This window comes from Myxine glutinosa, chromosome 14 (assembly GCF_964187855.1).
Source record: "Myxine glutinosa chromosome 14, kmMyxGlut1.1, whole genome shotgun sequence".
NCBI classification, from domain to species: domain Eukaryota; kingdom Metazoa; phylum Chordata; class Myxini; order Myxiniformes; family Myxinidae; genus Myxine; species Myxine glutinosa.
The window spans coordinates 80,240,457-80,255,104 of NC_136274.1; the positions used below are offsets into that span (position 1 = coordinate 80,240,457).

At 51.5% G+C, this 14,648-nt stretch overlaps 1 protein-coding gene across 3 annotated transcripts in view; it reads left to right on the forward strand.

Moving 5' to 3' along the window:
- LOC137439958 (sodium/hydrogen exchanger 2-like) overlaps nucleotides 1–14,648 on the forward strand; it is a 141,954-nt gene that overhangs the window by 108,024 nt on the left and 19,282 nt on the right. For 2 of the 3 annotated variants that reach the window (XM_078768383.1, XM_078768385.1), the window contains one exon: nucleotides 1,950–2,105. The exons of the other annotated variant lie outside the window; for it this stretch is intronic. In XM_078768383.1, coding sequence (XP_078624509.1) covers nucleotides 1,950–2,105 — 156 coding nt within the window. The remainder of the gene's footprint in view (nucleotides 1–1,949; nucleotides 2,106–14,648) is intronic. 3 annotated transcript variants of the gene reach the window in all.

Sequence of the window (14,648 nt, forward strand, 5' to 3'; positions counted from 1 at the left end):
ATACAGCTGGCACAAGCTTTGGGTATTTTTATGTTGGAAAGATGTAATTTGCTGAAGAGTTGGTTACGGTTACCTGGTGATGAGGCATATCGTTTTTCCAATTGCAGATGTCCATTAATTAAATCACCAAGCCTGCCATGTTCACAGGAGGCTCTCCCGCAAGGTACAAAGTCCATTCACTGGAAGCAATCCATCGGCGGTTGTGCAGCACACGCCCGTCCACTCAAGCCTTTCACCGGGCCCACATGGTTGGGAGTTTGCAGTACGTCTGTTTGATGAGCCGAGAAGGTTCTCCAAGTCTTTCTTAGTGCAGAGACACAGCATGTTCTATCAGATACTGATCCAAATATTTTCGGCTTCTTTGTGAGCCATTTTAGGTTGCAATCATCTCGTGTACCTGACATATTTTATAGTGTCCCAAATACCGCCGTTTCTGGGCATGCGCACTGGGCATGCGCACTGAGCATGATTACATGGTCTGGAAGTTGCGCATAAACTCCTTAATGTCATACCTGTCTCTCTATACAATACTGTCTTTCTCCCAGATTGCCACACCTTTCCCCCTTTTCTCTTTCCTATCACACCTATAAACCCTGTAACCTTGATTCCCTGTTGTCCATTACCATGAGAAAAATCACCCACACCCCAATTCCTGCAAATATAACCACCTTTAGAGGCCATTTTTCCCCGCAGAGCAGGAGTTGGCCTTTTTCTGGCACCGTGCTCCCCTTTTTTTGGAGCAATGTTTTATGGCCGGATGCCCTTCCTGCCGCCAACCCTGTTAGTCACCTCTTGCGACACACAGGGAATTACCAGTGAACTGGTACTCAATTTGCCGACCTCAGAAGGATGACAGGCTGAGTCAACCACCCTGGTGTTAATTCAGTGATCGACCGGGATTCGAACTCAGGATCCTAGGATCCCAAGCCGGCACCCTAACCGCTAATCCAACACCAGGCTTCCAATTCCTGAAAATGCTCCACCAAAAATGTATTCCTCTTCTTCAAAGGTTCACAATAGACCCTTCCCACATTGTGACTGCCACCCTTCCCCCATATGCACCACCACCACCAATGTTCGTGACCAACAACCCCACAAAACATTATCTGACATTCCATCTATATCCCCCACCCCTGCCCCCATAAAACAACATAAAACTCTATTTTCCATGTCCTTGTTACAAAATGGAAGTCTACATATTCAATATCCTCATTCCCAACAAAAACTATCACCCTGGTCATCCCCTCCATCCTCCTATTCCCTACCATCCCCAAACGACTCATACAATCATCCATACTACCATCCCCGTACACACTCGTAGTACTCCCATCGCTTATTGCACCTGCAGAACTCCTACCACCGACAGCACTACCCGCAACCACAATACCATCACTCCCCATTTTAAACCATAGTATTCCCATGCACACAGCCTGCACCCCACCTTCACCTACACTCTCACCTGTACCCATCACACCAACACTGTCTCCCACCCCCTCTGCACATCTAATGTCAGAAACACACCCAGTACTCCCATCATCACCTGCACCCTCCACACTAGTCATGCCACCCCACCCTCCGCATCCTCCCCTCCCTCCCCCCACTCTCCTTCATGCCACCCACACTCCCACCAACATGTGCACCGCACCTATCATAGACCCATCTACCAAACACAATCAACTTTCTTCATCCAATCCCCCACCCTCTGACAAATCTCCTGAAGATGATAACTCTTTCCAAAGCTCTTAAATGAGCCAGGTATTTGTAACATTAAAAACCTCTCACAGTCTCCACCAACCCGGACATTGCCCACATACAACATCCAATACACAGATGATAAGTGTTCTGGATTTGTCCCGACCTTGCTCATATCGAGTGACACATGAATGTGGAAAGTTTGCTGCATGAGATTGCCTGACAGTAGTTACGAACTGAGAGTTGTTATGGAACAGGTATGAACATTGCAACAGCAAGTACCTAAAGAGGCTGCTGATCCGTGAGGAAACGACTAACGGGTCCGGCATCGTTGCCATGTACCAGCGACTCGAGCGGCGGAGTGCCTTGGAGCAGATAGAAATGCTTCGTGTCCCATCTGCCGCCTCAGACTTGTGAGTCGTGGAGTCTGTTTGCCAAATGTAAATGATCAGTGAAGTCTGCACTTAAATTGGACAAGTGGACTTTTAAAAATCTCAGATCTGTTAATGCATCATTTGAGATTTGTTTAGAACCATACACCCAACCATCTCTGCAAGTGTCAAATATATATAATTATATATACTAGGGCATGCCCGTACTATATCTATATCTAAAATTATATCCCCCCCCTCTATTTACATGCAATGGTTTGGTCCAAAGCGAACGGCTTGCGAGTGGTGACAATCCCCCCCCTCTATTTACATGCAATGGTTTGGTCCAAAGCGAACGGCTTCCGGAGTTTGGTAAAGAAATCGCCATCGCGTGCACAAACGCGCAGGAAAGCGAATGAATCGCAAATTCGTTTTTATTAGTTGTAAAACATAGTTTAACGCCAACATAGTTTGCAAACGTGAAATAAATGAATACGCTCTCAAATGTGCCATCCGAGGCAGAGTGTGCCCGCCACGTTCGGCACACGCGATCGTTCGCTGCTCTCTGATTGGTTGAATCGTTTTTTGGACATAGCTCGGTAAGTAATTGTCCGATTAATATGAAACCTTGAAAAGGCACATCCTCGGGTCCCCAGCAATATACCTGGCAAGTTAAAAGTATATCGGACCCGTGGTTGTCGAGAAACAGCGGTCACAGACAAACGTACAGACAGACAGACAGAGATTACTGGAATTATAGATAGATAAATATTACTAACAATGGTACCCGGCATTTCCGGGCAACGCCGTGGTTCCTCCTACCCCTTCCCCTGCCTACTCCACTCCCACACCACCGCTCCTCCCTCTAGATTCCCACCCCACCCCTTCCCCCTCCCTCCTCCACTCCCACACCACCTCTCACGCTCCTCCTCCTCCCACCCCTTCCCCTGCCTACTCCCACACTACCCCTCCTCCCTCTAGATTCCCACCCCACCCCTTGCCCCTCCCTCCTCCACTCCTACACCACCCCATCACGCTCCCCCCCTCCTCCCACCCCTTCCCCTGCCTACTCCCACACAACCCCCCCTCCCTCTAGATTCCCACCCCCCTTCCCCCACCTCCTCCACTCCCACACCACCACTCCTCCCTCTAGATTGCCACACCACCCCTTCCCCCTCGCTCCCCACTCCCACACCACCCCTCACGCTCCCCCCTCCCCACACCACCGCTCCTCCCTCTAGATTCCCACCCCACCCCTTCCTGCTCCCTCCTCCACTCCCACACCACCCCTCACACTCCCCCCTCCAACCCTTCCCCTGCCTACTCCCACACTACCCCTCCTCCCTCTAGATTCCCACCCCACCCCTTCCCCCTGCCTCCTCCACTCCTACACCACCCCATCATGCCCCCCCCCCCACTCCTCCCACCCCTTCCCCTGCCTACTCCCACACAACCCCTCCTGCCTCTGGATTCCCACCCCACCCCTCCTCCCCCCCTCCTCCACTCCCACACCACCGCTCCTCCCTCTAGATTCCCACCCCACCCCTTCCCCCTCGCTCCTCCACTCCCACACCACCCCTCACGCTCCACCCCTCCTCCCACCGCTTCCCCTGCCTACTCCCACACAACTCCTCCTCCCTCTAAATTCCCACCCCACCTCTTCCCCCTCCCTCCTCCACTACCCCACCACCACTCACCCCCCCCCCCCTCTCTCACCCCTCAGTAAATACACTTTTTTGAATCGATGATTCTGCACGTGCATGCATACTTTTGGTGATATTATATCTTCAACTTTAGGCCTCATGTGTTCAGATTCAGACATAGCAAAATTAACGTCATTTACATTACAAATTGTAAATGATAGTTCTGATTCCAAAGGTCCGATGTGGGAGAGCTTCGTTCTGATTCCAAAGGCCCGATGTGGGAGAGCTTCGTTCTGATTCCAAAGGTCCGCTGTGGGAGAGCTTCCTTCTGATTCCAAAGGTCCGCTGTGGGAGAGCTTCGTTCTGATTCCAAAGGTCCGCTGTGGGAGAGCTTCGTTCGGATTCCAAAGGTCCGATGTGGGAGCGCTTCATTCTGATTCCAAAGGTCCGATGTGGGAGCGCTTCATTCTGATTCCAAAGGTCCGCTGTGGGAGAGCTTCATTCTGATTCCAAAGGTCCGATGTGGGAGCGCTTCATTCTGATTCCAAAGGTCCGCTGTGGGAGAGTTTCATTCTGATTCCAAAGGTCCGATGTGGGAGAGCTTCGTTCTGATTCCAAAGGTCCGATGTGGGAGAGCTTCGTTCTGATTCCAAAGGTCCACTGTGGGAGAGCTTCATTCTGATTCCAAAGGTCCGATGTGGGAGCGCTTCATTCTGATTCCAAAGGTCCGCTGTGGGAGAGTTTCGTTCTGATTCCAAAGGTCCGATGTGGGAGAGCTTCCTTCTGATTCCAAAGGTCCGATGTGGGAGAGCTTCGTTCTGATTCCAAAGGTCCGCTGTGGGAGAGCTTCGTTCTGATTCCAAAGGTCCGATGTGGGAGAGCTTCGTTCTGATTCCAAAGGTCCGCTGTGGGAGAGCTTCGTTCTGATTCCAAAGGTCCGATGTGGGAGAGCTTCATTCTGATTCCAAAGGTCCGCTGTGGGAGAGTTTCATTCTGATTCCAAAGGTCCGATGTGGGAGAGCTTCGTTCTGATTCCAAAGGTCCGATGTGGGAGAGCTTCGTTCTGATTCCAAAGGTCCGCTGTGGGAGAGCTTCGTTCTGATTCCAAAGGTCCGATGTGGGAGAGCTTCATTCTGATTCCAAAGGTCCGATGTGGGAGAGCTTCATTCTGATTCCAAAGGTCTGATGTGGGAGAGCTTCGTTCTGATTCCAAAGGTCCGATGTGGGAGAACTTCGTTCTGATTCCAAAGGTCCGATGTGGGAGAGCTTCGTTCTGATTCCAAAGGTCTGATGTGGGAGAGCTTCATTCTGATTCCAAAGGTCCGATGTGGGAGAGCTTCGTTCTGATTCCAAAGGTCCGATGTGGGAGAACTTCGTTCTGATTCCAAAGGTCCGATGTGGGAGAGCTTCGTTCTGATTCCAAAGGTCCGATGTGGGAGAGCTTCGTTCTGATTCCAAAGGTCCGATGTGGGAGAGCTTCATTCTGATTCCAAAGGTCCGCTGTGGGAGAGCTTCGTTCTGATTCCAAAGGTCCGATGTGGGAGAGCTTCGTTCTGATTCCAAAGGTCCGATGTGGGAGAGCTTCATTCTGATTCCAAAGTTCCGATGTGGGAGAGCTTCATTCTGATTCCAAAGTTCCGATGTGGGAGAGCTTCATTCTGATTCCAAAGGTCTGATGTGGGAGAGCTTCGTTCTGATTCCAAAGGTCCGATGTGGGAGAGCTTCATTCTGATTCCAAAGGTCCGATTTGGGAGAGCGTCGTTCTGATTCCAAAGGTCCGCTGTGGGAGAGCTTCATTCTGATTCCAAAGGTCCGATGTGGGAGAGCTTCATTCTGATTCCAAAGGTCCGATGTGGGAGAGCTTCATTCTGATTCCAAAGGTCCGATGTGGGAGAGCTTCATTCTGATTCCAAAGGTCCGATGTGGGAGAGCTTCGTTCTGATTCCAAAGGTCCGATGTGGGAGAGCTTCGTTCTGATTCCAAAGGTCTGATGTGGGAGAGCTTCATTCTGATTCCAAAGGTCTGATGTGGGAGAGCTTCATTCTGATTCCAAAGGTCTGATGTGGGAGAGCTTCATTCTGATTCCAAAGGTCCGATGTGGGAGAGCTTCGTTCTGATTCCAAAGGTCCGATGTGGGAGAGCTTCGTTCTGATTCCAAAGGTCCGATGTGGGAGAGCTTCATTCTGATTCCAAAGGTCCGATGTGGGAGAGCTTCATTCTGATTCCAAAGATCCGATGTGGGAGAGCTTCATTCTGATTCCAAAGGTCCGATGTGGGAGAGCTTCATTCTGATTCCAAAGGTCCGATGTGGGAGAGCTTCATTCTGATTCCAAAGATCCGATGTGGGAGAGCTTCATTCTGATTCCATTGGGTCGTTGGAGTGGAAAGATGCGAGGGATGGATAGTTATGGCAAGGGTGGTGATGCAGAGGCAAAAGATGTGTGTTATGTTGGAATATGGGCTACAAATGGAAAAGACGAGGGTGGAGAAGCAGGAATTCAGGGACGCACTGAAGAGGATGATGGGAATGGTTGAGAGGAGGTGATGTTGTGCATTGCGGGGGACTTAACGTGCATGTGGGAGTAGTGATGCCGGGTGAAGGGGAATGTGTTGGTAAATTTGGTTGGGGAACGAGGAATAGAGTGGGCCGAGAGCTGGTGGAGCTGCTGGCGCAAGGAATGGGATGGCCATAGCTGGTTCATTCTTTCAAAAGCGGGAAAGCCATAAGATTACCACTAGGAGTGGGTAGCATAGAACAGAACTGTATTTGGTGGTGGTAAGGAAGTGACAGTTGTGGAGGGTAAAGGATTGCAAGGCAGTGGCGGGAGATAACGTTACCACCCAGCACAAGCCTGTGGTATTTGTGGTGAGGATGAAGAAAAGGGTCTATCAGATAAGGTTCTATCGCCTTATCCACAGGTTATGAGCTGTGGATAAGGCGAGCAATGACATGGAACAGGAGGTGTACAACAAGTTGGAAGATGGTGGGAAGAAGATGATCAATAAATTTGATCGTGACAGGGATGAGGGTCGTAAGTACATAAAGGGTGGGAGTTTATGGGGGGTGGTGATTGAGGATAGTGGCGGGAGTCTAATGACAGAGAGGGGGCAGTATGGAAGGCGTGGGAAGGATATTTCAAGGAGCTATTGAACTGGGGAGGAAGCCAGGGAGAGCTGGAGCTGCCGTGTTATGTGGAAAGGAAAGTGGAGCTGGTTGAGATCACGGAGGAGGAGGTGTGGACAACATAGAAGAGGATGAATAAGGGATGAAAGCCAGGTATTAATGAGGTGTGTATATAGATGATAATTGCAGCGGGAGAAGTCGGAGTCAGTTGGACGAAGAGGCTGTTGAATGTATATGGGAAAGGGAAGGGGGATGTTCAATTTCTGGGAAAGTACAGGGGCATTACGCTTCCAAGTCGTGTCATGAAGGTGCTAGAGAGTGTTCTGGATGGGCGGACAAGGAAGAGTGTGGAGAAGGAGATCGGAGAAGAGCAGCAGGGGGTTAGAAAAGGTAGGGGAACGACAGATGAGATGTTCATGCTGAAACAGCTGGTAAAGAAGAGGTTGGAGGTGCAAGGTGAAATGGCGTTTGGACTTGTGGATCTAGGGAAGGCCGACAGCACTGTCCCGAGAGAGAGATGGTGATGGTGGCACTGTGATTAATGGGAGTGCCGGATGCAGAAGCTAGGTTGGTGGAAGGGATGTACAAGGGAACGAAGGGAAGAGTTTTGGTTGGTCCTGGAATGTCGGAAGAGTTCAATGTGAACATCAGGTTTGATGCAGGGAAGCGCTCTCAGCCCAGTCCTGGTTGTCATGGCAATGGAGCTGGTAAGCAGGAAAGTAAACATGAGGGGTATTCTGGGGAGGATATTGTATGCGGACGATCTGGCTGGTGTGGAGAAAGTGTGTTGGAGATGCAAGAAGTACTGGGGGAGTAGAAGAAGACATTTGAGAAACATGGGCTGAAGATGAGTATGGAGAAGATTGAGGTGATGTGGGTTTGGCAGCAGAGAAACAAAATGACAGGGAAAGGAGATCAGACAAGGAAATAGGTTTGAGTATCTGGGAGGAACAGTGACTGGGGATGGTAAGTCAGAGGTAGAGGTGCAGAGAAAGATTCAGGTGGGTGTGAATGCGTGGAGGGGGTGGAGGGAGTAACGGCAGACAGAAAGATATTGTTGCGGGTTTGCGAATAAAAGGCAACCCCCCTATAGTTAGTTACACCACAACATGTAGCCTCCTATAGTTAGTTATTTCTTATTAAATGTAAAGCATAGGCCCTTTCCAGTGTTTAGAAAGAAAACAAATAATGCGTTGAGTCAGGCAGGATGATTGTAGGCCTTGTTGACGCCTAAATTGCCTCGTCATGGGAGTAGACTAGGCCCTGCAGGCCCGAAGGAGGAATAAAACCTCTCCGAAGGAGGAACGAGACATTCCTGGGAGGAGGGGCAGCGAGCAACCAATGGGAGCTAAAGGGAGTGGCCGAGGGTGGCCAATGAGGGGCTGTCACGTCATGTGACCCCCGGCGGCCAATTAAGACCCATGGAACATTCAGGAATGGGTTGGGGTGTTATAAAAACCTGGCCCATAACACATTCTCTCTCTCGCTGGGCTCCTGCTATCTTGATCGGTCCTCTGGTTTCTGCTCCTGGTTCGTCATCGCTCTTCGTCCCTGCCGCGATCGTCTCCGGCTGTTGGCGCCTTGGGTTGGAGCGATTCCTGGGGATTTCGTCCACCAAGCCCATCCGGGCGAGCTGCACGACCGAGCCCATTCGGGCGAGCTGCACGACCGAGCCCATCCGGGCGAGCTGCACGACCGAGCCCATCTGGGCGAGCTGCACGACCGAGCCCATCTGGGCGAGCTGCACGACCGAGCCCATCTGGCCGAGCTGCACGACCGAGCCCATCTGGGCGAGCTGCACGACCGAGCCCATCTGGCCGAGCTGCACGACCGAGCCCATCTGGGCGAGCTGCACGACCGAGACCACCCGGGCGAGCTGCAAGAAGCGGCCACGCTTCCCCGTGCATTGCCCTCTCCCCCCCTTCACCAAACGAATGAGGGCCCTTGTCTGGGACCGTAGGTAAGGCTGTTAAGATTCTTTGCTTTATCTGTGTTCTATACATACTGTAAATAAATACTGTGTTTAGTACTTCCAACCTGGCCGTCGTCATTTTCCATCCATTGACCTAGCATCGCCCGAATTAAAACTGCTCAATGGGGTCTGAAGTACGCTTAGTGTAACGGCACGGGTCACGCGACACACAACCGCTCGGGCATCAGAAATAAGTGTGACTTGTGCGGGGTTCAGTCCCCATCCTCACAGCTGCGTGTGTCCGAAGGTATTCGGGTTGTGACCGCTAACCTTTCCACACGCAGCTGCGGGCTCGGCGGCTGGAGTTGCCCAGCAATCCGTCAACCACAAGTTTAGTTGTGGACGGCGGCCTCAGTGGACCCCGAGTTTGAGGGGGAGCATGGCATAAACCCCCCTCAGTACATCGATGAACCCGGGATCCGCAACAAAATTGGTGTCAGGAGTGGGATTGGACCTGGAGTGCGCTTCACGTACTCAAAATTACGAGCGTGATTAAAATTTAGTTTAAAACAAATTGTTTTTTAAATTGAATTCGGAGGATGGCAGGCCAAGACGACCAGGAACCAGTGGGTGGCCTAACACAAATTAATCGAAACCCATTTGGACATCTTCTCCTTGTCCTCTGAATTTGGCTAACCCCCGCTCTTGCAGGGAAAACGGCCTTAAAATGCCTGTTGTTGTTGTTTGTCCCCTTATCCTCTGAGGACATTGGACGTGCGGGCCTGGTGAAACATCAAAACCACACCGGTGAGGCCCGGCCTATTCGTCAGCCCGCCCGATGGCTCCCTTGGAGCAAGAGGGAGGAAGGTGATGAACAGGTAGAAAAATTGCTCAGTGCAGGTATCATTGAGCCCTTGGGAAGTCCTTGGATGTCACCTGTTGTGTTGGTTAAAAAGAAAGATGGAACCACACGGTTTTGCGTTTACTATCGCCAACTAAACAACATGACACTCAAGGACTCCTATCCCCTGCCTAGAATTGACGATACCCTCAATGCCGTTGCAGGCTCAAATTGGTTCTCAACTTTGGACCTGAAGAGTGGGTATTGGCAGGTGGAGATGGATCAGGCAGGGAAGGAGAAAACGGCATTTTCCACAGGTAAGGGGCTGTATCAGTTCACTGTGATGCCGTTTGGTTTGTGTAACGCCCCCACCACCTTTGAGCGATTGATGGAGCATGTGCTGGGCGGCATGCCATGGCAATCATGCCTGGTGTACCTGGATGACGTCCTGGTATATGCTAAAACATTTCCCCAGGCCATAGCTAATTTGGACCAGGTGTTTGGGTGCCTCAGGCAGGCAGGGTTGAAGTTGAGTCCGAGCAAATGCACTTTGTTCGCCAAGGAGGTGGCCTATCTAGGTCACGTCATCACTCACGAGGGGTTAAAAACAGACCCAGGAAAAATTACAGCGGTAGAGGAGTGGCCCGCACCTTGTAACATCAAAGAGGTACGGGGTTTTTTGGGACTCTGCTCCTATTACAGGCGCTTTATGGCAAAATTTGCAGAGATAGCCAGACCCGAGATAGCCAGGCCCCTTCACCGGCTTACGGAGAAGGGGACGAGGTTTAATTGGACAAGGGATGTGCAATGAGGCCTTCCTAGCATTGAAGGGGTGTTTGACATCCGCACCCGTTCTAGCTTACCCCACCGATGACGGGACGTTTACCCTGGACACGGATGCCAGCCAGGAGGGTTTGGGGGCGGTCCTTTCCCAGGCACAGGGGGGCGTGGAGAGAGTGATCGTGCATTACAGTCGGGCCATGAGTAGTGTTACGGATTCGTCACTTCTGTCTTTGTGGTTTTCATCCACAGGAAGCATTTGTAGTTCCATGTACTATTATTGTTATAGTTTGAGTGAAATGGCGATAACTGTCTTCAAAGGTAAAAACTAGTGTTTTAAAAGAAAAACGAAATGGATCAGGAGAAACCGGAAGAAGAGGAGGAGGAGGCTGAAGCGGAGCAAGTGAGGTCGGGAGAGAAAGGCCGAGCTGCTTTGAGGTATCGAGCGGACGCTGGCGAACGTTGGTCATGAGCGAATATTGGTTTCCCCGGGAAAGGGATTCCTGTGACAGAGTCGATATCGCTGTGGCAGATAAACCTGCGTGGCGGGTTTTGCGGTTGATTCAAAAAGTGAATCATTGTTGGAGAGCAGGTACGCCTCCATTACAGGCCCATCCGCCATTTCACCTCGCTCCAGCCATTTCACCGCGCCCCAGCCGTTAGCCTAATTCGTGTGTGTGTCTTGGATTTTGATTGGGAATTCGCGGTTTTCCGCTTGGGATCCGCTGCTCGTTCATATCAGTGTCCTTGTCGGGTGAACCGAAGGTGTGAATTCCCAGTCGCCTTTTGGGTGAACTTTTGCCTGACCGACGTCGGCCCGACACCCACCCAGCGGCTCTTCGGCAACGTCGACTGTCAGCCGACTTAGGTTCTGGTCTCAATACGACCTTTTTCTTGTGATCACCGGAGCGTGGATCGACTTTGGCCTGGTGCCGGGACAGTGACTTTGGGGGTGTTACATTTCGCTCATGTGGAGCACCGTGAGTTACTGAGTTAAGAAACTGGTGGTACCATCATAGGAATTATATGGTATTTATGGTGCAATTGTTGTTATATTGTACTTGAGCAAGTTGTTATTATTGTGCGATATTAATACAATACTTGGTTTTTTGCAACAACTGATTGGTGTGGTTTCACCATTTGTCATTGGCACACATAATAGCACATCTTTCTGCCGTGACTCCTTTCGGAGCTCGGAGGTACACCGTGACCGGGGTTTGGGGAGGAGCACGTAACAGTAGGCCCGAGCGAAATTATTGTGTCACTCGTAAAGAGTTATTGGCTATGCTGTCTGTCATGAGCCATTTCCACCCGTACCTGTATGGGCGGAAATTTATGGTTCGAACTGACCAATTCCTCCTTGCAATGGCTCCTACGGCTCAAGGAACCTGAGGGCCAAATTGCAAGGTGGTTGGAAAAGTTGCAGCAGTACGATTTTAGTGTGACCCTTAGGGCCGGGAAGGCCCATGGGAATGCCGATGCACTCTCTCGACGTCCCTGTCTGGGGGAAAACTGTAAATTCTGTGCGAGACATGAGGACAGGGAACAATTGGCAGACCCCACCCCTGCCTTCGTAGTCTGTGCAGCCCGGGTGAGAGGGCCAATCTTGCCACTAACCGCTGATGAGGAATTCGGAACTTTGGCTTGGAGCCCGGCCCAGCGGGAGGATCCCATACTGGGACAGGTGTATGAATGGGTTTGATTGGGAAAGAGACCTAGTGGGGAAGAGGTCACCCCCCTCGGGGCACCAACAAAGGCATACTGGGCTCAATGGAAAACCCTAGAATTGAAAGATAACATCTTGGACCGCAGGTGGGTAGAGATTCCCTCTGAGCAAACTTCCTGGCTGGTGATAGTCCCAGAACAGTTTAAGACCACCATTTTACAGCAGGTGCATGGCACCCACCTCAGCGGCCATTTGGGCAGGACAAAGACAACATCTCGGGTCCGCCGGATGTTCTATTGGGTGAATGTGGGGCGCGATATACAGGACTGGTGTCAGAGATGCGACGCCTGTACTGCTAAAAAGGGACCAGCACGGAGGATGAGGGCCCCCCTTCAATTACTTCAGGTAGGGGCCCCCCTTGAGCGGCTAGCTATGGACATATTAGGACCGCTACCCCGCACCCGCCAAGGTAATAAGTACATCCTCATTGTTATGGACTATTTCACCAAGTGGCCGGAGGCCTATGCCCTCCCTAAACAAGAAGCCGGGGTAGTGGCACAGGCCTTCGTGGAAGGATTTGTATGTCGGCACGAGATTCCAGAGGAGCTGCACACCCACCGACCAGGGTCGAAATTTTGAAAGCCAATTGCTAAAAGATGTGTGCAGGCTTCTGTCAATTCGAAAAACAAAGACAACACCCTTAAGGCCACAATCTGACGGGATGGTGGAAAGGTTCAATAGGACCTTAATTCAGCAATTGGCCCTGTTCACCACCACCCGTCAGGACGATTGGGACGAACAACTCCCGTATTTGTTAATGGCCTTCCACACTAGTCAGCACGGAGCCACCGCATGTAGCCCAGCGCTGCTCATGTACGGGCGGGAGTTGCGGCTCCGCCGATCTGCTTTGCGGGCCTGTGCCCGAGCGCCCTGATAAACCGCCGGGGGAGGGCGATGCCCGTCACTTGGAAGAAGGCATGGAGAGGGTCCACGCCTTTGCACGTCGCCAACTTCAGCTGGCAGGTGCTAAAATGAAGCGCAGGTACGACCACCGGAGCCAGGTGAGCCCATATTCTCCGGGGATGAAGATTTGGTTCTTCAATCCCTGGAGACGGCAGGGCAGATACCCGGAGCTCACGTCGCCTTGGCAAGGCCTGGGGTCGTCCTGGCGCAAATTTGTGATGTGGTGATAAAAATCAAAATGGGACCACGAGCTCTCCCTCGGATCGTCCATGCAGACCAATTAAGACCCTACACAGGCGAGCAGGCGGCCTCATGGATTGCTTTGATCTTAGAGGCCGAGGCACGACCCAGTACCTCCACCGACGGAGGCTCATAGCTTAGAGGGCTGGGGGAGTATTGTACCCCATGTGGGGGAATGGTAGTGTGACCATTCCTCACATGGTGGGGGGGGGGGGGGCATGAGCACCAGTTATGGGGGGATGGCAGTGTTAGGCCCATGGAGGGGCCAGCAATGGTTGCCTCCATGGGGCACTGAAACTAGCCAAGGGAGGGCTAGGATAATGATTAGGAATCTAGAGAGACAATAGGGACAATATTTAAGTAGAGACCATGAACTGTAGTGGGGACATAGAGAGTTTGGTGGTTGTTAACAAAGGGTGTGCATAGTTTAAAGGGACAACGAGGGATGCACGAGTTATGGGGGAAATTAGTTAGATAAATGATGCTGTGTGTAAGTGTCAATGGAATTGGGTTGTAGTGTGCAAATATTTGGTGTGAGAATAAATGGTGTGGAATGCATGGTGCGAAGGATTGAATGGGGGGAGTGGAACCCATTCACGGAGGCCCGGCGGGGTAGTTTAAAGGTAGATAGAGGGTGTAGGTAAATTATAATGGATATTGACACCTGTGGTGCTGATTGCAGAAAGGTAGTGTTTTGTGAGGTGCAGGAGGCAGTGAAATGGCTGGGCGTGTGGCTTAATTGGTAGTTATAGTTATTGGGGCACTCCGTCACTGGTAGCTCGTCGGCCAGGTAAGGCCGCAGGTAGGCTCAGGGAGCCAGTTAGGTTAGCATGTGAGTGGGGCCTGAGGATCCAGAGGAAGGACCCGGGTTGCCCAATGCCAAGGTGTGCATCAGGGGGTAAGCGCCAGGGAGGGCCTTCCCCAGATAGGGTAGTGTAAGGAGGAGGCAAGCTCGGGAGGGGGCTCCAGTGAATGGAGGGGTGCAGGTAGGTAGACCTGCTGGTAGAGCCACACGACCCAGCCCCGAAATTGTGCGAGGGCACAGATTGAATTTGGGTGTAACCCCCACAAATTTTCTGAGGTACACCATAGTGTGGGCAAGGGGAATTCGGGTTCTTAGAACCACATAGTTTAAAGAGGCCTACTGGCAGGGTACGACCCCGGGGAGTTTAAATGAGTAATGTTGTTAGTGTAGTTAGGATGTGAGACCCCTTCGCACCATCCACAACCATCCACCATAGAGGACGAATTTTGCACCGAGAGGCTCTTTAAGCTGTTTCGTAAGTGAGATGCATCACGACGTGAGTGGAACATTGTTTCATTCCATCCCTTCCATCCTGGGAGAACCTGGGAGGGATTTGGGGACGAATTTGGCGTTAGAGGGGGACCTGGGAGACAAGACGTAGAGACGAATTG